Here is a 16,474-nt window from a genome sequence, read left to right on the forward strand (position 1 = left end):
TTGCCTGCAGCGGGCAACATCGCCCACGTGTCTTCTTAGCCATGGTCAACGTTATTAGATTACCTCAGTTGTGGAACTCCCTCGGAGGGGGGTACCCCCCCCCCCCCCCTCACTCACCCCAATCCGCCAAGCGTCGATCGAAGCGTCATCTATATTTTCCTTTCATAACTATGCGTTCCGAAGAGCCCTGCTGACTGAAGCACCAAAAGGCGATCACAACGCCGCATTTCTATCCTGCAGCGGTCACTCAAGGAAGTACGCGTAACATCTATTCTGGCTTCAATCGGCCATTTCGGAGCCGAAACAGATACAGTAGAGAGAGTCACAGGGATGCCACCCCCCTGTCCCCAGCGGGCGCGCCGCGAATTCGACCCCGAAGTTAAGATGAGCCTAGGTCGGGACGCGCTACCTGATATCTCCGCTGAGGCATGGTTGTATGAAAACAATATTAATTATATTGCAAAACCTTGCAAACTAAAGAATTTAGAAAACATCACGCGCCCCCTTTTGTACTAAACTCCGATAAAAGTTACTACAAAAAGAGTTTTTCTCCGTTGATTTTGACGGTTTTTACGTTTCTATAACGTTGAAACGTACGTATCCTGATTTAGTTACCAAAGCAGCCGTCTGGCGGCGCGTCGAGCGACGCTTGGCGAGTCGTGGTGAGTGAGGGGGGGGGGGGGGGGGGGTACTGTTCGTGTGTGCGGTGCCTATGAGCAGTTCTGAAACTGAGCTAATCTAATGACGTTGGCCATGGTCAAACGTGTGCTACAGTGACGTCATGAACCGGTCAAGCGGGTGGCGGGGCGCAAGTGTTGTCTACTCTGCACCGCAGTCTGTTACATCCGACGACGCCTGTTGAACTGTCTTGGACACCGCTTTGGGACCAATTTCTTTCAAGTACTCTTAGGAACCACGAGGCCACTGAATGATTGCAACTTTAAAATCCATTTAGATGAGTGTGCTGTAACCTTGGCGTGGAAGAGTGCGCAGTTATTTTGAAAACTGAATGTTTTTTTTTTTACAATCTTTATTGTTTCCTGAATTATGTGGTGATAACTTACGTGGCCTACCCTGCAGATGTGCTCCCAAGGCATAATAAGGCTGTTTAGAATGGCAACATCCTGATTCGCGTAACATGTCATTTTGTTTCGCCCTTTCCATTAAGTCGCATATGAGCCGCCAAACCTATTATAAGATATTTTTTTTTTAAAGTGCTCGCCCTCAAGTAGATAGTGTGCCGATTATCCGATGCCGCCGTACCTGGGACATGCGCTTCGAGCAAGCACTAAACACGAATGCTGTTTCAGAGTTCGGTGCGTACTCGTGTCGAAATGTATTCAACGACTGCGCTGCGTCAGTGCTCCAATGAGCTCGTATCATATCACATGCCTCGTGCGGCAAACGATGTCCAGATTATGGCGGCCACCAGGGTTGCTTGATCAATCATTGAAAAGGATCTAATACTCGTAGGCGGCTTATTTATGTTTGTATATATAGTACACAATGACTGAAAGGCAAGGGGAATATTCTGACGACTTTCGTTTTAGTCGGAGAATAGCTTAAATAACGACTCCTCTCCTTTGCAAAATAAACCTCCTCAACGTGGTATCGCTATAGCGAAAATCCAAGAAAAGCCTGTCACTTTGCCTTATTTATTTTTATTATTTATTTTAATGTTCCCATTAGGGAGCAATTATTACTTCCCGTTCTCGCTTTTTTTTTTTTTTTTTGACACAACCATTTTTGTAAAATTTGCTTAGAAAAATGTTGTACAAACCAATTCCTCAACTCCCCGTTTCAGCTTTCTATTTCCGGGTGGAACTCTCTGTCCCATAATATTGTGGAAATTATAGATTGAACAAATTTCAAAAACATCGCGCGAAATATTACTTTACAGTACTGAACAACGAGGCACGTGTGCGTGTTAATTTTTTTATATTGAATTTAATATTATTGCCTGAATGCGATATTGTTTTTGTGTGTGTAATAAGTGTGTTCTTCTATGTTGTATTTTGTGCCATCAAATTTTGTACCCCCTCCCCCTCGTATAATGCCCTAACCCGGCGACTTAAGGTATATTAAATAAAAATATATTCGCTCTTAGGTTGTGACTTTGTCTTGCCGACTACAAATCAGTAAGTCGTAACTTTTTATGCAACCTCATGACAAGGCTGTGGGCGGCTGGGTGGTTGGTATTTCTATGCGTCAGTCAGTAAACAACAGCGGGCACAACAGAAGGAGGACGTTTAGGAAGTTGTGGGAAATTGGAATACATTATTTAAAACTGAGTTGCAATACATCTCAGACTTTTTGGAGTGTGCTTTAGGTACGTTTTATCTATACAATAGTAGAAGAACAGATATAATAAATTCAACAGACATCTGGCGTTATACTACGAACGTTCAAGGTATTATGGAGCTCGAATGAAAAGCGAGCGGCGGAACGCGTGGCCTTCGGTAAATGCTGTACCGCCCCAAAGGCTCTGGGAAGTGGTAAAACCGCGAGGGTGTGCTTCCTTCTGTGTGTCTTAAAGCACATACACGCATTTGCGTTTGAGAACGTTCAGTTGGATTGTCTGCGCTGCGACTACGAGTAACCAGGACATCCGAGCTTTGTGTGGCGCGGGGCAAGCTACTCGTTGAATTGGTGCCACACTCCATGCGAGGCACGAGTGATCCGATGGCGTGCGGCCATTTCTCGACGCAACGCTGTCAAACGCAGTGAAACGCACTCGGACAAACTTTTCTTGCGATCTTTGATTGCTTTTTAATAGGGAAATCGGCCCTGGATCGTTATTATTTGGGGATTTCGAGGATGCTTAGAGCTAGCAGAGTGAGTTATCGACATATGTTAGAGATCCCATAAACCTCCTCAAGGCACCTTTAAGCCCTTGTTCGGCGTAGCCCAAGCTTTGGCGCTATTCCGGCGGTCCGCTTGTTGTTCCGTCACAGTAATGCCGCGTTTACACTTGCGTATTAGCCGGCGGACGCCCTCTGGCGGCGAGCGAACTTTGGAGCCGGTTCACGAAACCAGCTCGTCACTGGCGGAAAATCTGGATATGAGTCCCTCACCGGTCCAGGCTTTCCGCCAGCGAGGAGCGGATTTCGCGATCCGGCTATAGAATCCGCTCGCGAATCCGCAAGCGTAAACTCATCATCAGAGCTTCGCTGCGCTCCAGACGAGGGTAAAAACAAATTGTAATAGGACGCATGCCCTCGCAGTTATAATGAGTTCCCAGGGGCTTCCGGGTGGTACAGAATATATCAAGGGCCATGGGGTCCGTCGTTCGCGTTTCATTCATATCCCATAGTGCAAAATCACATCCGCTCTTAACTATTTTATCTTAATACTCACCCAGTTTTGATGAAAGACGACCAGGTCCTGATAAGCTGCTTCATGAATCCTTCTTCTTCTTCTGAGTACCTCAGGCTTGAAAGAAGCTTACTCGCTGATGGATTAATAACCTCCGTATGCCGGCTCTTATCCGTTATGAAAGGTAAAGATCCGAGAGTGAACAACAGGTCATCAGCATGCGCCACGCCGAAGTTCTTGGGCCACAGGCTGCACGATGGACGATGTTCGAACACATACCTATGAGTAGGGATTCCCTGGGCAGAAGTCACTTCCGCAAAAAGATCGGTGGCGCAGTTCATCAACAGGTCCCCCACAATATCAGAGAAGAGTTTTATCACGGTGACGTGGTCATGCTTAACTCCTTCGTCTCCAAAATATTCTCTGACTATGGTCTTTGCTGCTGGCACAGGTATATGAAAAATTGCAGAAAGTGCCAGGACAGCTCCAAGCCTGTAATCTATCTTGAGCACCGTTTCCAGTTGGGGAGCCGCGTATTTTATGTTGTCTACGAAGAGTGTACCCTCGTCAGTAGTTGTACCCATCAGTATTTCCTTCACATGAACCATTTTCCACGTAGACAGTGAAAGCGGATCGGCTGGTATGAACTCGTCACCATAAACAGGCGAGAAGAATTGATTGACCGGGTCTTGTTCCGCTAGTTTCTTAAATATCACGTCGACATCAATTTTTCGCAAACATCCTATGATATTTGGCACTTGTGTAGTCCAATCCTTTTCGGGCAGGTAACAACCCAGCTTTTCAGCAATGTTGAGAAACCTTCCGGCTCCTTTGTAGGAAAGTCCGAGCACCAGGCTTAGAGGGGAAGAACTTTGCATAATTAATCGATGGAAGAGGCCCTTGCTTAGCTGTGAAACAGCGTGAAGCCCCGCAGAAACGGCACCCGCACTATGACCGAGGAGTGTAACGTCGTGTGGGTTTCCTCCAAAACGACCAATGTTTTGATGAACCCACTTGAGCACAAGGAGCTGGTCCCAGAATCCCAAATTTCCCGGCAGGTCGGATGTGCCCACGGAAAGAAACCCCATCATGCTCAGTCGGTGGTTGAAACTTACAAAGATGACGTCGGACAAAGCCACGAAATTCGCTCCGTCGTACACGAAAAGACCGGAGTCGCCCCACTGAAAGCCTCCTCCGTAGATGAAAACCACAACCGGCAGTTTCTTCTCGCATGATTCAGTGCTGTCACATAACCGGGAGGGCCGCCAGACGTTCATATAAAGACAGTCTTCCGAAGCGTTCTGATAACTGAGAGTGACGCCCTTAATGAAGCGAATGTCCAGCTGATTGCAGGCCATGGGTTTCGTTGTTGCTTTGTAAGTTCCGTTCCAGGGATCGGCAGGCTGTGGCTTCCGAAACCGCAGATCTCCAACAGGTGGTTTCGCGTAAGGAATACCATAGAAGGCGTCCACGTCTTTGTCGCTCATTCGGAAACGTCTTCCTGAGATGAGGCCAGAGCTCGTTGCAACAACCGGATCGTCTGAGAGAACGTACCTGACTGAGCAAAGGCCGAACAGAATGGAGATTAAGGCTTCGCCACGCCTCCGAAGGGCCATACCGATCGAATTAAAAACGTTAGACCAAATACAACACACAACTCACGATGTTTGCACCTGGTCACAAAACTGCAAAGCACTTTATCCTTAGAGGAGCAGCCTTTCATTGGCTTCGCGGAATAGCTGTCACACTCGTTTTATTCTGCTCTCGGTCAGGAAGCACGACAAACCAAAAAGAAACGACTAAGATAGAAAAGAAGACGAAAGGTCAGTCCCATGAGTGAGGTCTATCAACCTATTAACGACGAAAGTAGAGGTAAGCGGCACTGCATTCTGTAGTTCGTATCAGCAGCCGTTCTCTTTTCCATTCCCTCAAGGGCGCACTGTTCCAGCGTTTTATTATTTTATTTTGCCTCATATGTGCGTAATGGTTATACCATTCCCTCTGCACGCTAGTTGCACGGTACCTTGCTACTGTGTGACGTATGTTACGCTCCGTGTATTACTAAGATGCGTATCTTTCCACTTGGCAGAAAAAAACAAATATATATCTTGTCAACTTTCCTGGTTTTGTTAACGGGTGATTATGTTTTTGGGCGTTTCCTTAATGCCGGAAACGACGGAAACGGGAGGGGAAAAAAAGTTAAAAAGATGCAACAAACACGGGATGGAATTGGTGCCGTTTTAAGTGAAAGGCCCTGAGGATTATTTATTTCACTGATGTCTTCCTTAGATTGCTTTGTGTCCTCGGAAATCTCCCTCTAAGCGTCTTCGGTCTTGGTTTCCAACGATACAATCTGTCACGGCACCAACCAATTCACTATCTCGCATTGAAATGTGATAAGCGGCAGAAGGTCAGTATTTATCCTCGGCAGGAGGTGTAAGTAAATGTGAGTTTATTGGTCATCTACATGGGGATAAATATATATATCCTTTATGAGCGCCTCTTGCGCGCTGGTTGTGTGATCACTAACAATATTATTTTTCAGTCTATGCTTTTTTGTACACGTTTTGGAATAAAACGGCACACCATGCAGTGCAGCTATATTTATAAACACTCTCTTTTCAAAAAATAAACTTATGAGTTTATTTCACACACAGCAACTCTATGTAGCTAAAAATAAACCCTTGTAAATAATAAATCGGTCAATTAGCTAGTATAATTTATTGTCAGTCTTTAATATATGTGCGCGTTTATCCCAACTACACAAAGTAATATGACGCGGATGACAAACTAGTTCAATGCGGACAAGTCCACAAAGACACTAGAGGACCTCGAATGTCGTGAATATAACATTTTTGTTTTTCAAACTTCATGCTCGGAATTGCCTCAAGGCCTTTTCAGAAAAGTCAAGGCCAGCGAGCGAGGCAAAGCACATACACATTATGCTTGATTCCCTCCTGAAATTTATTTGGAGCCCAGCATGTGACGCCGCTTGTAGCATCGCCCCCCCCCCCCAATCACACACACACACACACAGACATACAACTGACCTGACTACCCGGCATTCCGTCCCGGAATGCCGGGCAGTACAGACGAGTGTGGAAAGTGCTCCACCCAGTTTCTCGGGCGGCATCGATACATCATTTGCTGTGACCCCTGCGACCGCCGTTTCCACCGCAAGTGCCTTGACATTCAGGCTGAAGAATATGACGTACTCATGAAGTCTGGGGAAAGATGCTTCAAATGCCGGTACTGTACAAGACACCAAGATCCCTCTTTGACAACGCTTAGCGGCGGAAACAGCGATGGCGACATTGCTTCGCCTATAAGTGTAGGGACCAAGTCAAATATTGGCCTCGGGGACTGCAATGACACAGCGCACGTAGAGGTTTCTGCAGAAATACGAAATCTGCTGATGGAGTTGTCATTCAGACTGAATGTTCTGACTGATGAAGTAAGGCTTATTTGCGAGGAAAATGGCACGCTTAGGAAGGAAGTAGCCGAACTTCGCGAAACAGTCGTAAACTAAATCTTGGCTGATGCCACCAAAGATTAGCTATCCCTTGGCTCGCCATCAACGGTATCGTCATAGGCGAGGGCGGCCGCCTCTGTTGTACTGTCATCGGTACAAGATCGACGTACCCTGGGATTGCTACAGCTGGCGGCAAGAATCAAGTACGCGAACCTCTTCCTTTCTACAACGTTCTTCGAGATGCTGCAGACGCGGGAAACAGCGACAGCCGTCAATCGACCGTCAAGGATGGTTTTAACCCCTCCAGAACAGAAGAAAGGCCTTGATTGCAATGCGAGCCAACATGGAAAGTAAGCTTTCGTCTGTGCCTCGACCATCGAAGATTAGGGCAGTCTTTGTGACCAGGCTAGACCCGGCAATGACGCCTGATAACATCACGGAATTGCTAGCGTCTGTACTTTACAAAAAACCTGCTGTGTGTACGAAGCTGCAGTCAAAGTTTGATGGCTACGACTCGTTTCACATCTTTGTTGATTGGAATGATATTGATAAAATCAACGGGGCAAACGTCTAGCCGGTTGGCTGCCTGTTTAGGCAATTTTTTGGTACACTCCAGAAGAAAAAAAAAACGGAAGGTCGTGAGTGAAGAGTGCATACTGTATTACCAAACTGCTTGGAGGCTAACAACGAAAGCTGTCGAATTTATGTCAGAAGTAATCATGTACCCGTATAAGATGATACGTCTCACGGAAACGTGGCTGGCTGACGGCATATCGAGCAATCAATATTTTCCTCCCAAGTACAATAGGTTTGGGCGCGACCGTGACTACAATTTTACTGGTCAAAGATATGATGGCGGTGTCTTAGCTGCAGTAGAAAGAAGTATAAAGGTTCACAGGAGTGATTAAGAAGAGTATTCAGAGTCTGTTTGGATTGAAAAAAATGTCAAATGATGGTGGTGTTACCTCATTCGTAACTATTACTTTCCCCTCTTTCTCATCAAAGTGTTCTTTGCGAACATATTAAGTTTATTGAAAGTAAGATATATTTCTCTAGCTTCAGTGTATATATCTAATGGTGCATTGAACCTTCCTGGGTTTGACTGGGAGACTGGTATCTCGGTAGGAATAACTCACACACAAATTAAAAATAAACTGCCTGCTAGATTTTGTACATGTCAATGGCTTTCAGCGATACAATACTGCGCGAAATTTCTGAGGACATGTACTAGACTTCGTACTGGCTGCGTCAGCAAGACACGTTTGTATCGCAAATGAACCTCTCACGCGCGTGGATGACTATATCAAACCATTTGCAGTATCATTTTATTTCCCAGTTAAAGGGGCAGAATTTTATGGGCAGTCGTGGTATTATTACCAACAGGGCGACTACTTCGGTTTGTATGGGTATCTTAACAAGTTTGATTGTAGCACTGCACTAGGTGATACATGCGCTGAGTCATGTACCAGAAAACTAACGGAAACGCTAAAGCAGGCTTGAGACACATATGTACCAGAGAAAATGTCTCGTAAAACTAAGTATCCTCACTGGTTTTCAAAGTCACTGAGGGAGTGCCTGGGAAGAAACCTGCATTATCATCGTCTTTTCAAAAACACGGAACTGAATAAGTGGTACTCTTTAGCTATGTCCCTCGCCGAGCTTCCTCCGTAGGTGCCAGCAATTGGCTCTCCCAACAGCTTTCCGGAAAAGTACAGGCTCCAGGGGCCCTAAACTACACGTCGGAACCAAGCGGGCCCAAGGGGGACCGGAACATACCCGCCTGCTGCGATTGCTCAGCTACACAAGACCATTCGCAGCAGGCGGGGATGTTCCGGTCCCTTGGTCCCGCTTGGTCCCGGCGTGTAGATTACGGCCCCAGATTTCCTACAGTGTTTTCCCAAACGCCTGTCCGTCCGTGCGTCATTGGGTTCGTGCGTCCGCGGATTAATGTCCCCGCGAAATTTAGTGGAAAACTTTAATTGGTGTATAATTATGTACCAGTTTAGGTAACGTGACATCACGGTATCAGGTGACACCACGACTTGACACCGTGACGCCACGTTAGCTGAGCGCGTAGCCTGACATCAAGTCACGTGACATCAAGCACAATATGTTCCTCAATCTCTCAAACGAATATGTAATGTCTTCTGAAGAATTATAAACGATAGTTTCATTTTTTTCAACCACTTTAAACTTCAGATACCGACACCGGGCCAAAAAATGAGACGTTTACAAATCTCTTTAACGCGAAATTAGAGAGCAGCTCTTGAGAAGGAGGAGGGGAGGGTATGCACCTCCACCTGCTGCGTACCTCTCGTCCTCCCCTCCTTTATTCCTCCTCCCATTCTCATTCTCCTCCCCTCCTCCTCCTCCTTTCTTTCTCCTGCTCCTCCTCTCATCTCATTCCTCTCCCCCTTCCTCCCCCCCTCCTCCTCCTTTCTTCCTGCTGCTCCTCCTCTCATCTCATTCCTCTCCCCTTCCTTCCCTCCTTCTCATCCCTCCTTATTTTCCGTACATTCCCCTCCTCCTTCTCTGTACTCTTCCCTCCTCCTCTTCCATACCCTCCCCTCCTCCCACAGTTTCCCCACAAACTTTAGCTGAAAAATTGACGGCACGTGACTTCAACTGCCATACAATCCCTGATTGTTGAGGTCACTGCTGTTCAATTGCTGTTGAGGTAACGTGAGGTCAATTTTTACGCTAAATCTAGCGGAGAAACTGAAACTGTTCATACGTGACCGGACACCAAGTCATGTGATGTCATTTTCTCCACTAAATTTAGCGGTGAAACTGAATTGGTGTTGAGGTCACGTGTCGTCAATTTTCCCGCTATATTTAGCGCGATTACGCCGACGCCGACGCCGCGAAACTCGGAAAAAGGCGCCTAAGAGGTACGCTCTAAAAGGAAGACCTTATATATCTTTCAGTGCTACAGGCTTATTGGCAATAACCTTTTTCGGGAGGTCAATGAAAACCTTTTTCTAGATAAAAAGTAATTAATGCACCTATTTCTATTTTTTCGTTTTTAGAGCACAGCTCTTAGGCGCCCTTTTCCGCGTATAGTGGCGTCCCCGTCGGCGTAAGCGCCCCGCTAAATTTAGCGGTAAATTGATTTGGAGTTGAGGTCACGTGACGTCGATTTCCAACTAAATTTAGCGGGGAAACTGTGGGAGGAGGCGAGGGTACAGAGAAGGAGGTGGGACGCTACCCAGGAAGAGAAGGGGAGGGTACAGAGGAGGAGGAGGAGGGGCATTACCTCCCCTCCTCCTCCTCAAGAGCTGCTCGCTAATTTTGCATTACAGAGATCTGTAAACGTCTTTCATTCTTTGATTAAGTAGACGATTTCCTGCTTTTAGCTAAATTTCTTATGAAATAAACTTCTGATTGTCATTCTGGACTCCAACATCACAGTTAAATCGCTTGTGTTTTGTTTTGTAGGTGAATACTGCAGTCGAACGGATGCGACCACTACCATTAGGTTCATGTCAAAACGAAATATTTCATATTCTGTCATCTAGTTTGTTCTGTAGACTAGAGTGAATAATTATGAACAGCAACTTATAATGGTATCATGGGATCTGTTCCTCAACAAAGGTATCGAGTTCTATGATTGTGCAGTTCACATTGTAACAAGCAAAAACTGCACATACGCAAGAATGGCGTGGATACCTGTTGCCTGTTATGAAAAATTAGAAACCGGAACGAAATCTAAAATATGTTTACAGAGCGTGTAAACAGATATATTTTGAAGGAGTTTAATAGAGTTAGAAAGAAACTAGGTACTGACATAAAAAGTATTGCATTATGTATATTGCTAATAAATTTGCAGACTATTGTTTTTGTCCTTAAGAAAATTTGGTGTACAATGAAATTCCTACTATGGAGAGCACAAAACGGTTCACCAGCTGAAATGAAACTAATCGAAGAAATCGTAGGTGGTAAAATTCTTGTTGGTAAGTTTAATTTGCATTTTTCAGCTTTCGGAGTCTCAATTACGTCTGGCGACCTCTGAGGCTCTCGTGAGATTCCTAACTTCTCGTATTCGTTTCTTTACCCTACCGCTCCCACAGAATTTATTCAATAACGCGGCATCCGAAATAGTTATCTCGTCTTCTTAATGGTGTAAAGTCGTCACCGATTAAAACGGTCTCCGACGTAATCTGTTACGTAGTTTGTCACATTCCCATCCCGTAGTTTTTACCACATATTTTTTCTGGAAAAAGAAATGTTAACTTCTAGAATCTCCTTTCTGCTTAAGGGCGGTGCTATTGAGAGTGTCAGTAAAAATAATCCTACATTAATACTTTCGTTTTTTTTTTAATACTAGAAAATGTTATTCATCTCACAATAAAGTGCACAAAATATTTATTCGTCATAAATACCAATTAATGTCTACCAAGCACACCGATATGACTTCAATAGAAGAAAATCAACTGAGTTTGGTTTATTGAAAAATATAAAAACGCTTGTCTATAACAAAACAAAAATTAACGCACACTGTAGACATATTTTTGTAACATACCTCTCGACTTTATGAAATACGTTTTACATTCGATAATCTACTGGATTATGGATCAAGACGAACGTAATTTGAATTCTTATGATGCAATCTCTCAAATTGAACCGTTCGTAGTTTTTAATACTAGAGCCTCAGACACGAATATAGCGTAATATATGTCGTTTCACAAAAATCAATATTAAAACCTATAGGCAATAATATTTCTCATTTATAATATTCACATTGTTTCTATTCCCCAAGCTCCCGACATTGTCTTCTACGTCAACGACAAGAAAGCGTTTTGGTTTTGGTTTTTGTCCAGCGACGTATTCCTTTGTTACTCGTGTTGCGTGTCGATCATTATCCCGAAAAATTAAACATTGCTGTGACTGACGTCTTAACTTTCTTTCTTTTTTTTTTTTTTTTACTTAAAGGCCGACATACACCTGGCGCTTTCCACTTTTGCCCGCCTTCTCCTTTCCTATATCCTCTCCACTTTTTACCTTGAACCAACCTGGCTCCCTCGCAGCTTAGGAGAGGGGAAGCGCTATAAGGATTATCTTGCTTGCAAAAAACCGAGGTTGTACTATCGGGGAAAAATGAAATGCGAACAGAGGAGCGCGTGCCTCGCGGTACAGGCTGCGCCGCCTGGAAGTGAGCCTAGGGGCGAGGGTGCGTGGCCTACTCCGATGTGTTCACGCCCCTCGCTCAGCGCTCCCCAAGCTTCGGCAGCTCGCCTCTCAGTGCGCTGCAAGCATCACCGCTATCTTTGCTGGCTCAGCGCGTGCGGTGAGAAGAAGCTCGCCGCACACGCCGAGCGAGCAAAGATAGCGGTGATAGCTTTCAGCGCACTGAGAGGCGTACTGCCGAAGCTTGGGGAGCGCTGAGCGAGGGGCGTGAACACATCGGAGTAGGCCACGCACCCTCGCCCCTAGGCTCACTTCCAGGTGGCGCAGCCTGTACCGCGAGCCACGCGCTCCTCTGTTCGCATTTCATTTTTCCCCAATAGTACATCGGCCTTTATCAACGTCAAAAGAGCACATTCAGAGCAAAGCTCGACGCTGGTAGGTTTTCCGTACGTCAAGGTACGAAACCTTTGCTTCGAAGTGTAATCGAGAAACACGGCCGCGGGAAGGCGCAGACGCCGCCAAGACGCTGCAGGGGCATTCGAAGAGGTCGGAAAGTGCAGCAGCTATTCACTATTCGATGTAACGCGGACGCTGTCGTCAGTGGCGCTGCCAACCAGCTACCAAGGCAGAGCAGCGCGCCCCCTTTAGGTGTCGCACACTCCCAATACTGCGTATGGCCTAATGGTTGCGGTAAAAAGAAAAAGGCCCACCCGTTGATTGTGTTGCCAGTGCTGTCTATTACTGAGGGCCTAGACAGGGTGACTTCTACCGTGGAATGTCCTTACATGCGTCCTATCTGCCAGGTTCACTGTGAAACCAACACGCTTTTTTAAAAGAGCGATGACGACATCTGTTTATCCCTGCTCTTCGGCTTTTACGCTCCTCCTCCTCCGCTCTTTTCCTACCATGCCGAAATTTTTACGATTCATTTATTTGATATTTCCCGATAATTAGGCTAAGAAATAAATTAAATGTATAAAAGAGCAATGCTTGCGACCTTCGAGTGAAGGCGCGGTTCTTTTCCACTACGTATTGTCATGTTCGAAAAATTGTAACCTAACATAACTCTGTTCGTTCTCTCTGTAAAAGGAAAATGTCGAGTTATGCTTTATTTTAGCTTAGCCGAAAAAAAGAAGGTCATTCAGCGTCCTAAGTGCCCCCACCCTGTTTTCGTCACTTTGCTGCCTCTGTTCCGGAAGTGTCGAGATCTTGCTAGCACCCGCTTAGTCTTCCCGCGCGTTCACCTGGTTTTCCATCGGCCATCTAGGTGGCGCCAGAGGTGCCAAGATACCACAGCTGTGCAGGGTGCTATGACTCGTAAACACACACACATGATTTTTCCCAAATCAGAAACGGGGCTTCCTTCCGTAGAACGAAGTTTTCTTGCAAGTTCGCCTTGATAAAAAGGAAAGAAAAAAAAAAAAAAAAAGAAAATTACCATTTTCTAAACAAATCTTTGTCACTTCGTTGCAACGTTAAAGTACAACTGAATCGGTGTGTTTTTATTTTATTTATCTCTATTTTAATCGTTTTCAATCAATTCGTTACTCGAATACGCTTCGATGTATAAATTTGAAAATGTTCCTCGGTTTCGATTCTCATCGTCGAAAAATGAAAGCAAGAGGACAATCTAATATAAGTTTTCGTCAAAACATATGGTTTATAATTTTGAATTTAGATGGACGATGTCCATCATTTTAAACAGTAACAGTTTTTAATGTCTATCCAATTGGTGACATCACGCTGATGACGTATGATGGCGCTTGATGACATCACGCTGATGACGCTCGATGACGTATTTTATATGGCCATCTTCCGTGCACAACAACGCCGACGCCACTTGTTTTTCACGTAATGTAACAAAGTGAGGTCGTCGTAGAGGTCTAGGACGACTTCTAGGACGACTGCGAGAACGCCGCCAAAGTAATGGGACAAGTATAGGGTCGCCCATTGAGCGGCTCGCACCGCTCGATCGCGTTTTTATCGGCTTTTTCGGCGCTTTTTCGCTCAATGGGACAAGTGAGGCTTTTTTCGCCAGAATGTTAGTGACGCAGCAATGGTAATTTTTAGGAATGTGTTGTGCGCAGTAAATTGGGACAACGCTTATTAGATGCCGATCGTACGATGCATCTTTTTTACAGACATATAAATCTCTCTGTGATGAAAGATTCGCGCACATAATTGTCAAACTCTGTAAACAAATGCTTAATCATTGGATATCAAAGAGGTTCTAATTTATAAAATAAAAGAGAAAAACAGCATGTGTTATCATTTCTTTAAAAACATATTTTGAAGTCTTGAAAGTTCATAAGATATATCATTACCAATTAATGGTCTACAAGAGCGTGTCATGTTTACATACTACACAAATCTGCTTACAAGAGACAATAAAGAACATTTGCGCACACTATGGGAAAGGGCAAATAAGATCTCGCATGGACATCGTGGAACTAAAATATTAGATAAAATACCTCTCGGAAACGATGAATTATCGGATGTGCTTGGCAAATGTTTTTAATAATTACCTCGTAGACCAATCAAGCCATCTAGATGATGACATCGACATGAATCTGACGCTAGCAGCTATATCTATCGTGATTTCACAAACTCATTTATGTGTCCAACTGATAATAATAATATTAATAACAATAATAATAATAGTATTTATTTTGGTTCAGGAGAACCGCGGCGCCGCAGAAAGGCAAGTGGCCAATATCATGAAGGCCTGCGGCGCTGCATCTAATGACGATGAGATGAGATTGTGTACAGATGACAGAGAGGTGCTGACGATGTTGAAATGGAGCTTGTGGGCGAGGGCGGCGGGATGATGTTACGGGTGATGTGTGTCCAATGTTGTTTAGTGAGTTGCTCGCTGGGAAGTTCCTCTTTCAACTGGTCTCAAGTCTGGCTAAACCCGGGGAAGTGTCCGGGCAAGCCCTCCAGGGTGGTGTTCGGTGGCTTCACCGTGCGTAGGGGCTGGGAAGCCCAGGCAGATTGGTGGTGTTACCATGCTCCAGGATGTGGCCCAGTCTTAGTAGACGGCTGCCACTCTCAGGTATAGTCTTCTGAACATCAGAGGTGATGAGAGTAAAATGTTCATTGTTGTTAAAAGCCTGAACAATTGCGCCAGTCAAGAAGCAAAGAATTTCGATACTAAGTCAGATACGTTTGCCTTTATACGGAGACCCCCGTATTAAAGCACATATTTAACCCATATTTTTCTTTTGGTGTATTTCCGAAAGCAATGCACTGAGCAGTTAAAAATATGCGAACAATACAGTGCTAGAGTTGTCACTTTGTTCAAAACGATGAGAAAAACACGTTTAAAATAATAGACCTATGTAGTGATTTGAGTTTATGGGTTTACTTACTTCTAAGGTTGACCTTTGCTACGCGTGTTTTTAACGGAAGAAAAGCGCGTGGCCGGCTGGCGGTCTCGCGGCCGCGGTTGCTTTTGTGTCTGAGTCAGTCAGCAATATTCGATTAAAAGAGAAGCTCAAAGTCAGCCGTTTTACTCGCCTTCGGCGAGGCCCGCGGGGCCGAGGGCCCCCGCCGTTACCGGGTCGCCTTCGTGGACGAACCCGACCTCTACAGCCCGACCGCAACGACGCCTGCAACAGCGGCCAACAGTCCCAAGGCAAAACATCGCCACCACCGACATCCAAGGCCATCCACGGAGCCAAGCGCCGGTACGCGACAGCAGCTCTCGGACCAACACCTCACTACCAACACCGCGGCCACCTCGAAAATGCTACACATTGGCGAAAGAGGATGGAATTCAAACAAAGGCCAACGACAGTTTCAGGGCAAGCTCTGCGTCCCGGTCGCATAGTTGGCAAAAATAGGCGTATCTTACACGTTTTTTTTTTGTTGTTTTTTTTCAGTTTTGTGGCGTTTTGTTAGGTCTGTTTCGGAACATTCGAGCTATCATATTTTTTTTTTTATTTTTTTTAGTTCGTCTCGGAACTTTTGTACTCCTAGCGCTTTAAACACCGTGTTCAAGATTGTTTTAAGTTGCTTCGCTCGTTTCCTTCGGACGCAACGTGTCCGTGAATCAATTGTTCCAGGCAACAAATAAGTCCTGCGAGATAAGCTGGTCTTGCAAGAAACCACTTTTTTTTTCTTTTTTTTCGTCCGCCCCGCAATAACGCCAACTTTGCCCCAGGCGAGAAATAAGCCACGGCCGAGATAGCTAGTAGGGAGTTGTAGTAGATCGTTTTTATCCTCCGTTACGGTATCCCCGAAGAAAACGCCACAGCTGCGCATGCGCGCCGCCATCCATCTCTGTATAGTTCAAGGTTTTGTAGCGGATTACGGAGCGCTATCCGGGTGCTTAGCGGGCTGCGGAAACGGTCTACTACAATTCCCTAGTCTTCAAAAGCGGCGATATTTTTTTAGGGGCGAAGCTCCTTAGGGTCTAGCCTTGTCCGCCCGGCGTCCGTGCTCACATCGATCTTGCTGGTGCTCCTGCTCGTGATCGTGCTCGTGAGCTCACGAGCTCACGTGCTCGTGTAGGGCAAAAAAAAAATGATTAAAAAAAAAGAAAAAGAAAAATGTTTG

The 16,474-nt window shown here is 45.3% G+C and overlaps 1 protein-coding gene across 1 annotated transcript; it reads right to left on the bottom strand.

Annotated features, from left to right (window-relative positions):
• Positions 1 to 3,353: 3,353 nt before the first annotated feature.
• Positions 3,354 to 4,802, bottom strand: LOC120842286 (acetylcholinesterase-1-like). The gene has a single exon (XM_042292794.1). It carries the CDS (start codon positions 4,800 to 4,802, stop codon positions 3,354 to 3,356), a length of 1,449 nt encoding a protein of 482 aa, XP_042148728.1.
• Between the last annotated feature and the right edge of the window lie 11,672 nt (positions 4,803 to 16,474).

Source organism: Ixodes scapularis, unplaced genomic scaffold, assembly GCF_016920785.2.
Source record: "Ixodes scapularis isolate PalLabHiFi unplaced genomic scaffold, ASM1692078v2 PGA_scaffold3__209_contigs__length_174095766, whole genome shotgun sequence".
NCBI lineage: Eukaryota > Metazoa > Arthropoda > Arachnida > Ixodida > Ixodidae > Ixodes > Ixodes scapularis.

Coding starts and splice junctions, on each gene's coding strand:
- LOC120842286 (XM_042292794.1), bottom strand. CDS start 4,802: ATGAGCGACAAAGACGTGGACGCCTTCTATGGTATTCCTTACGCGAAA.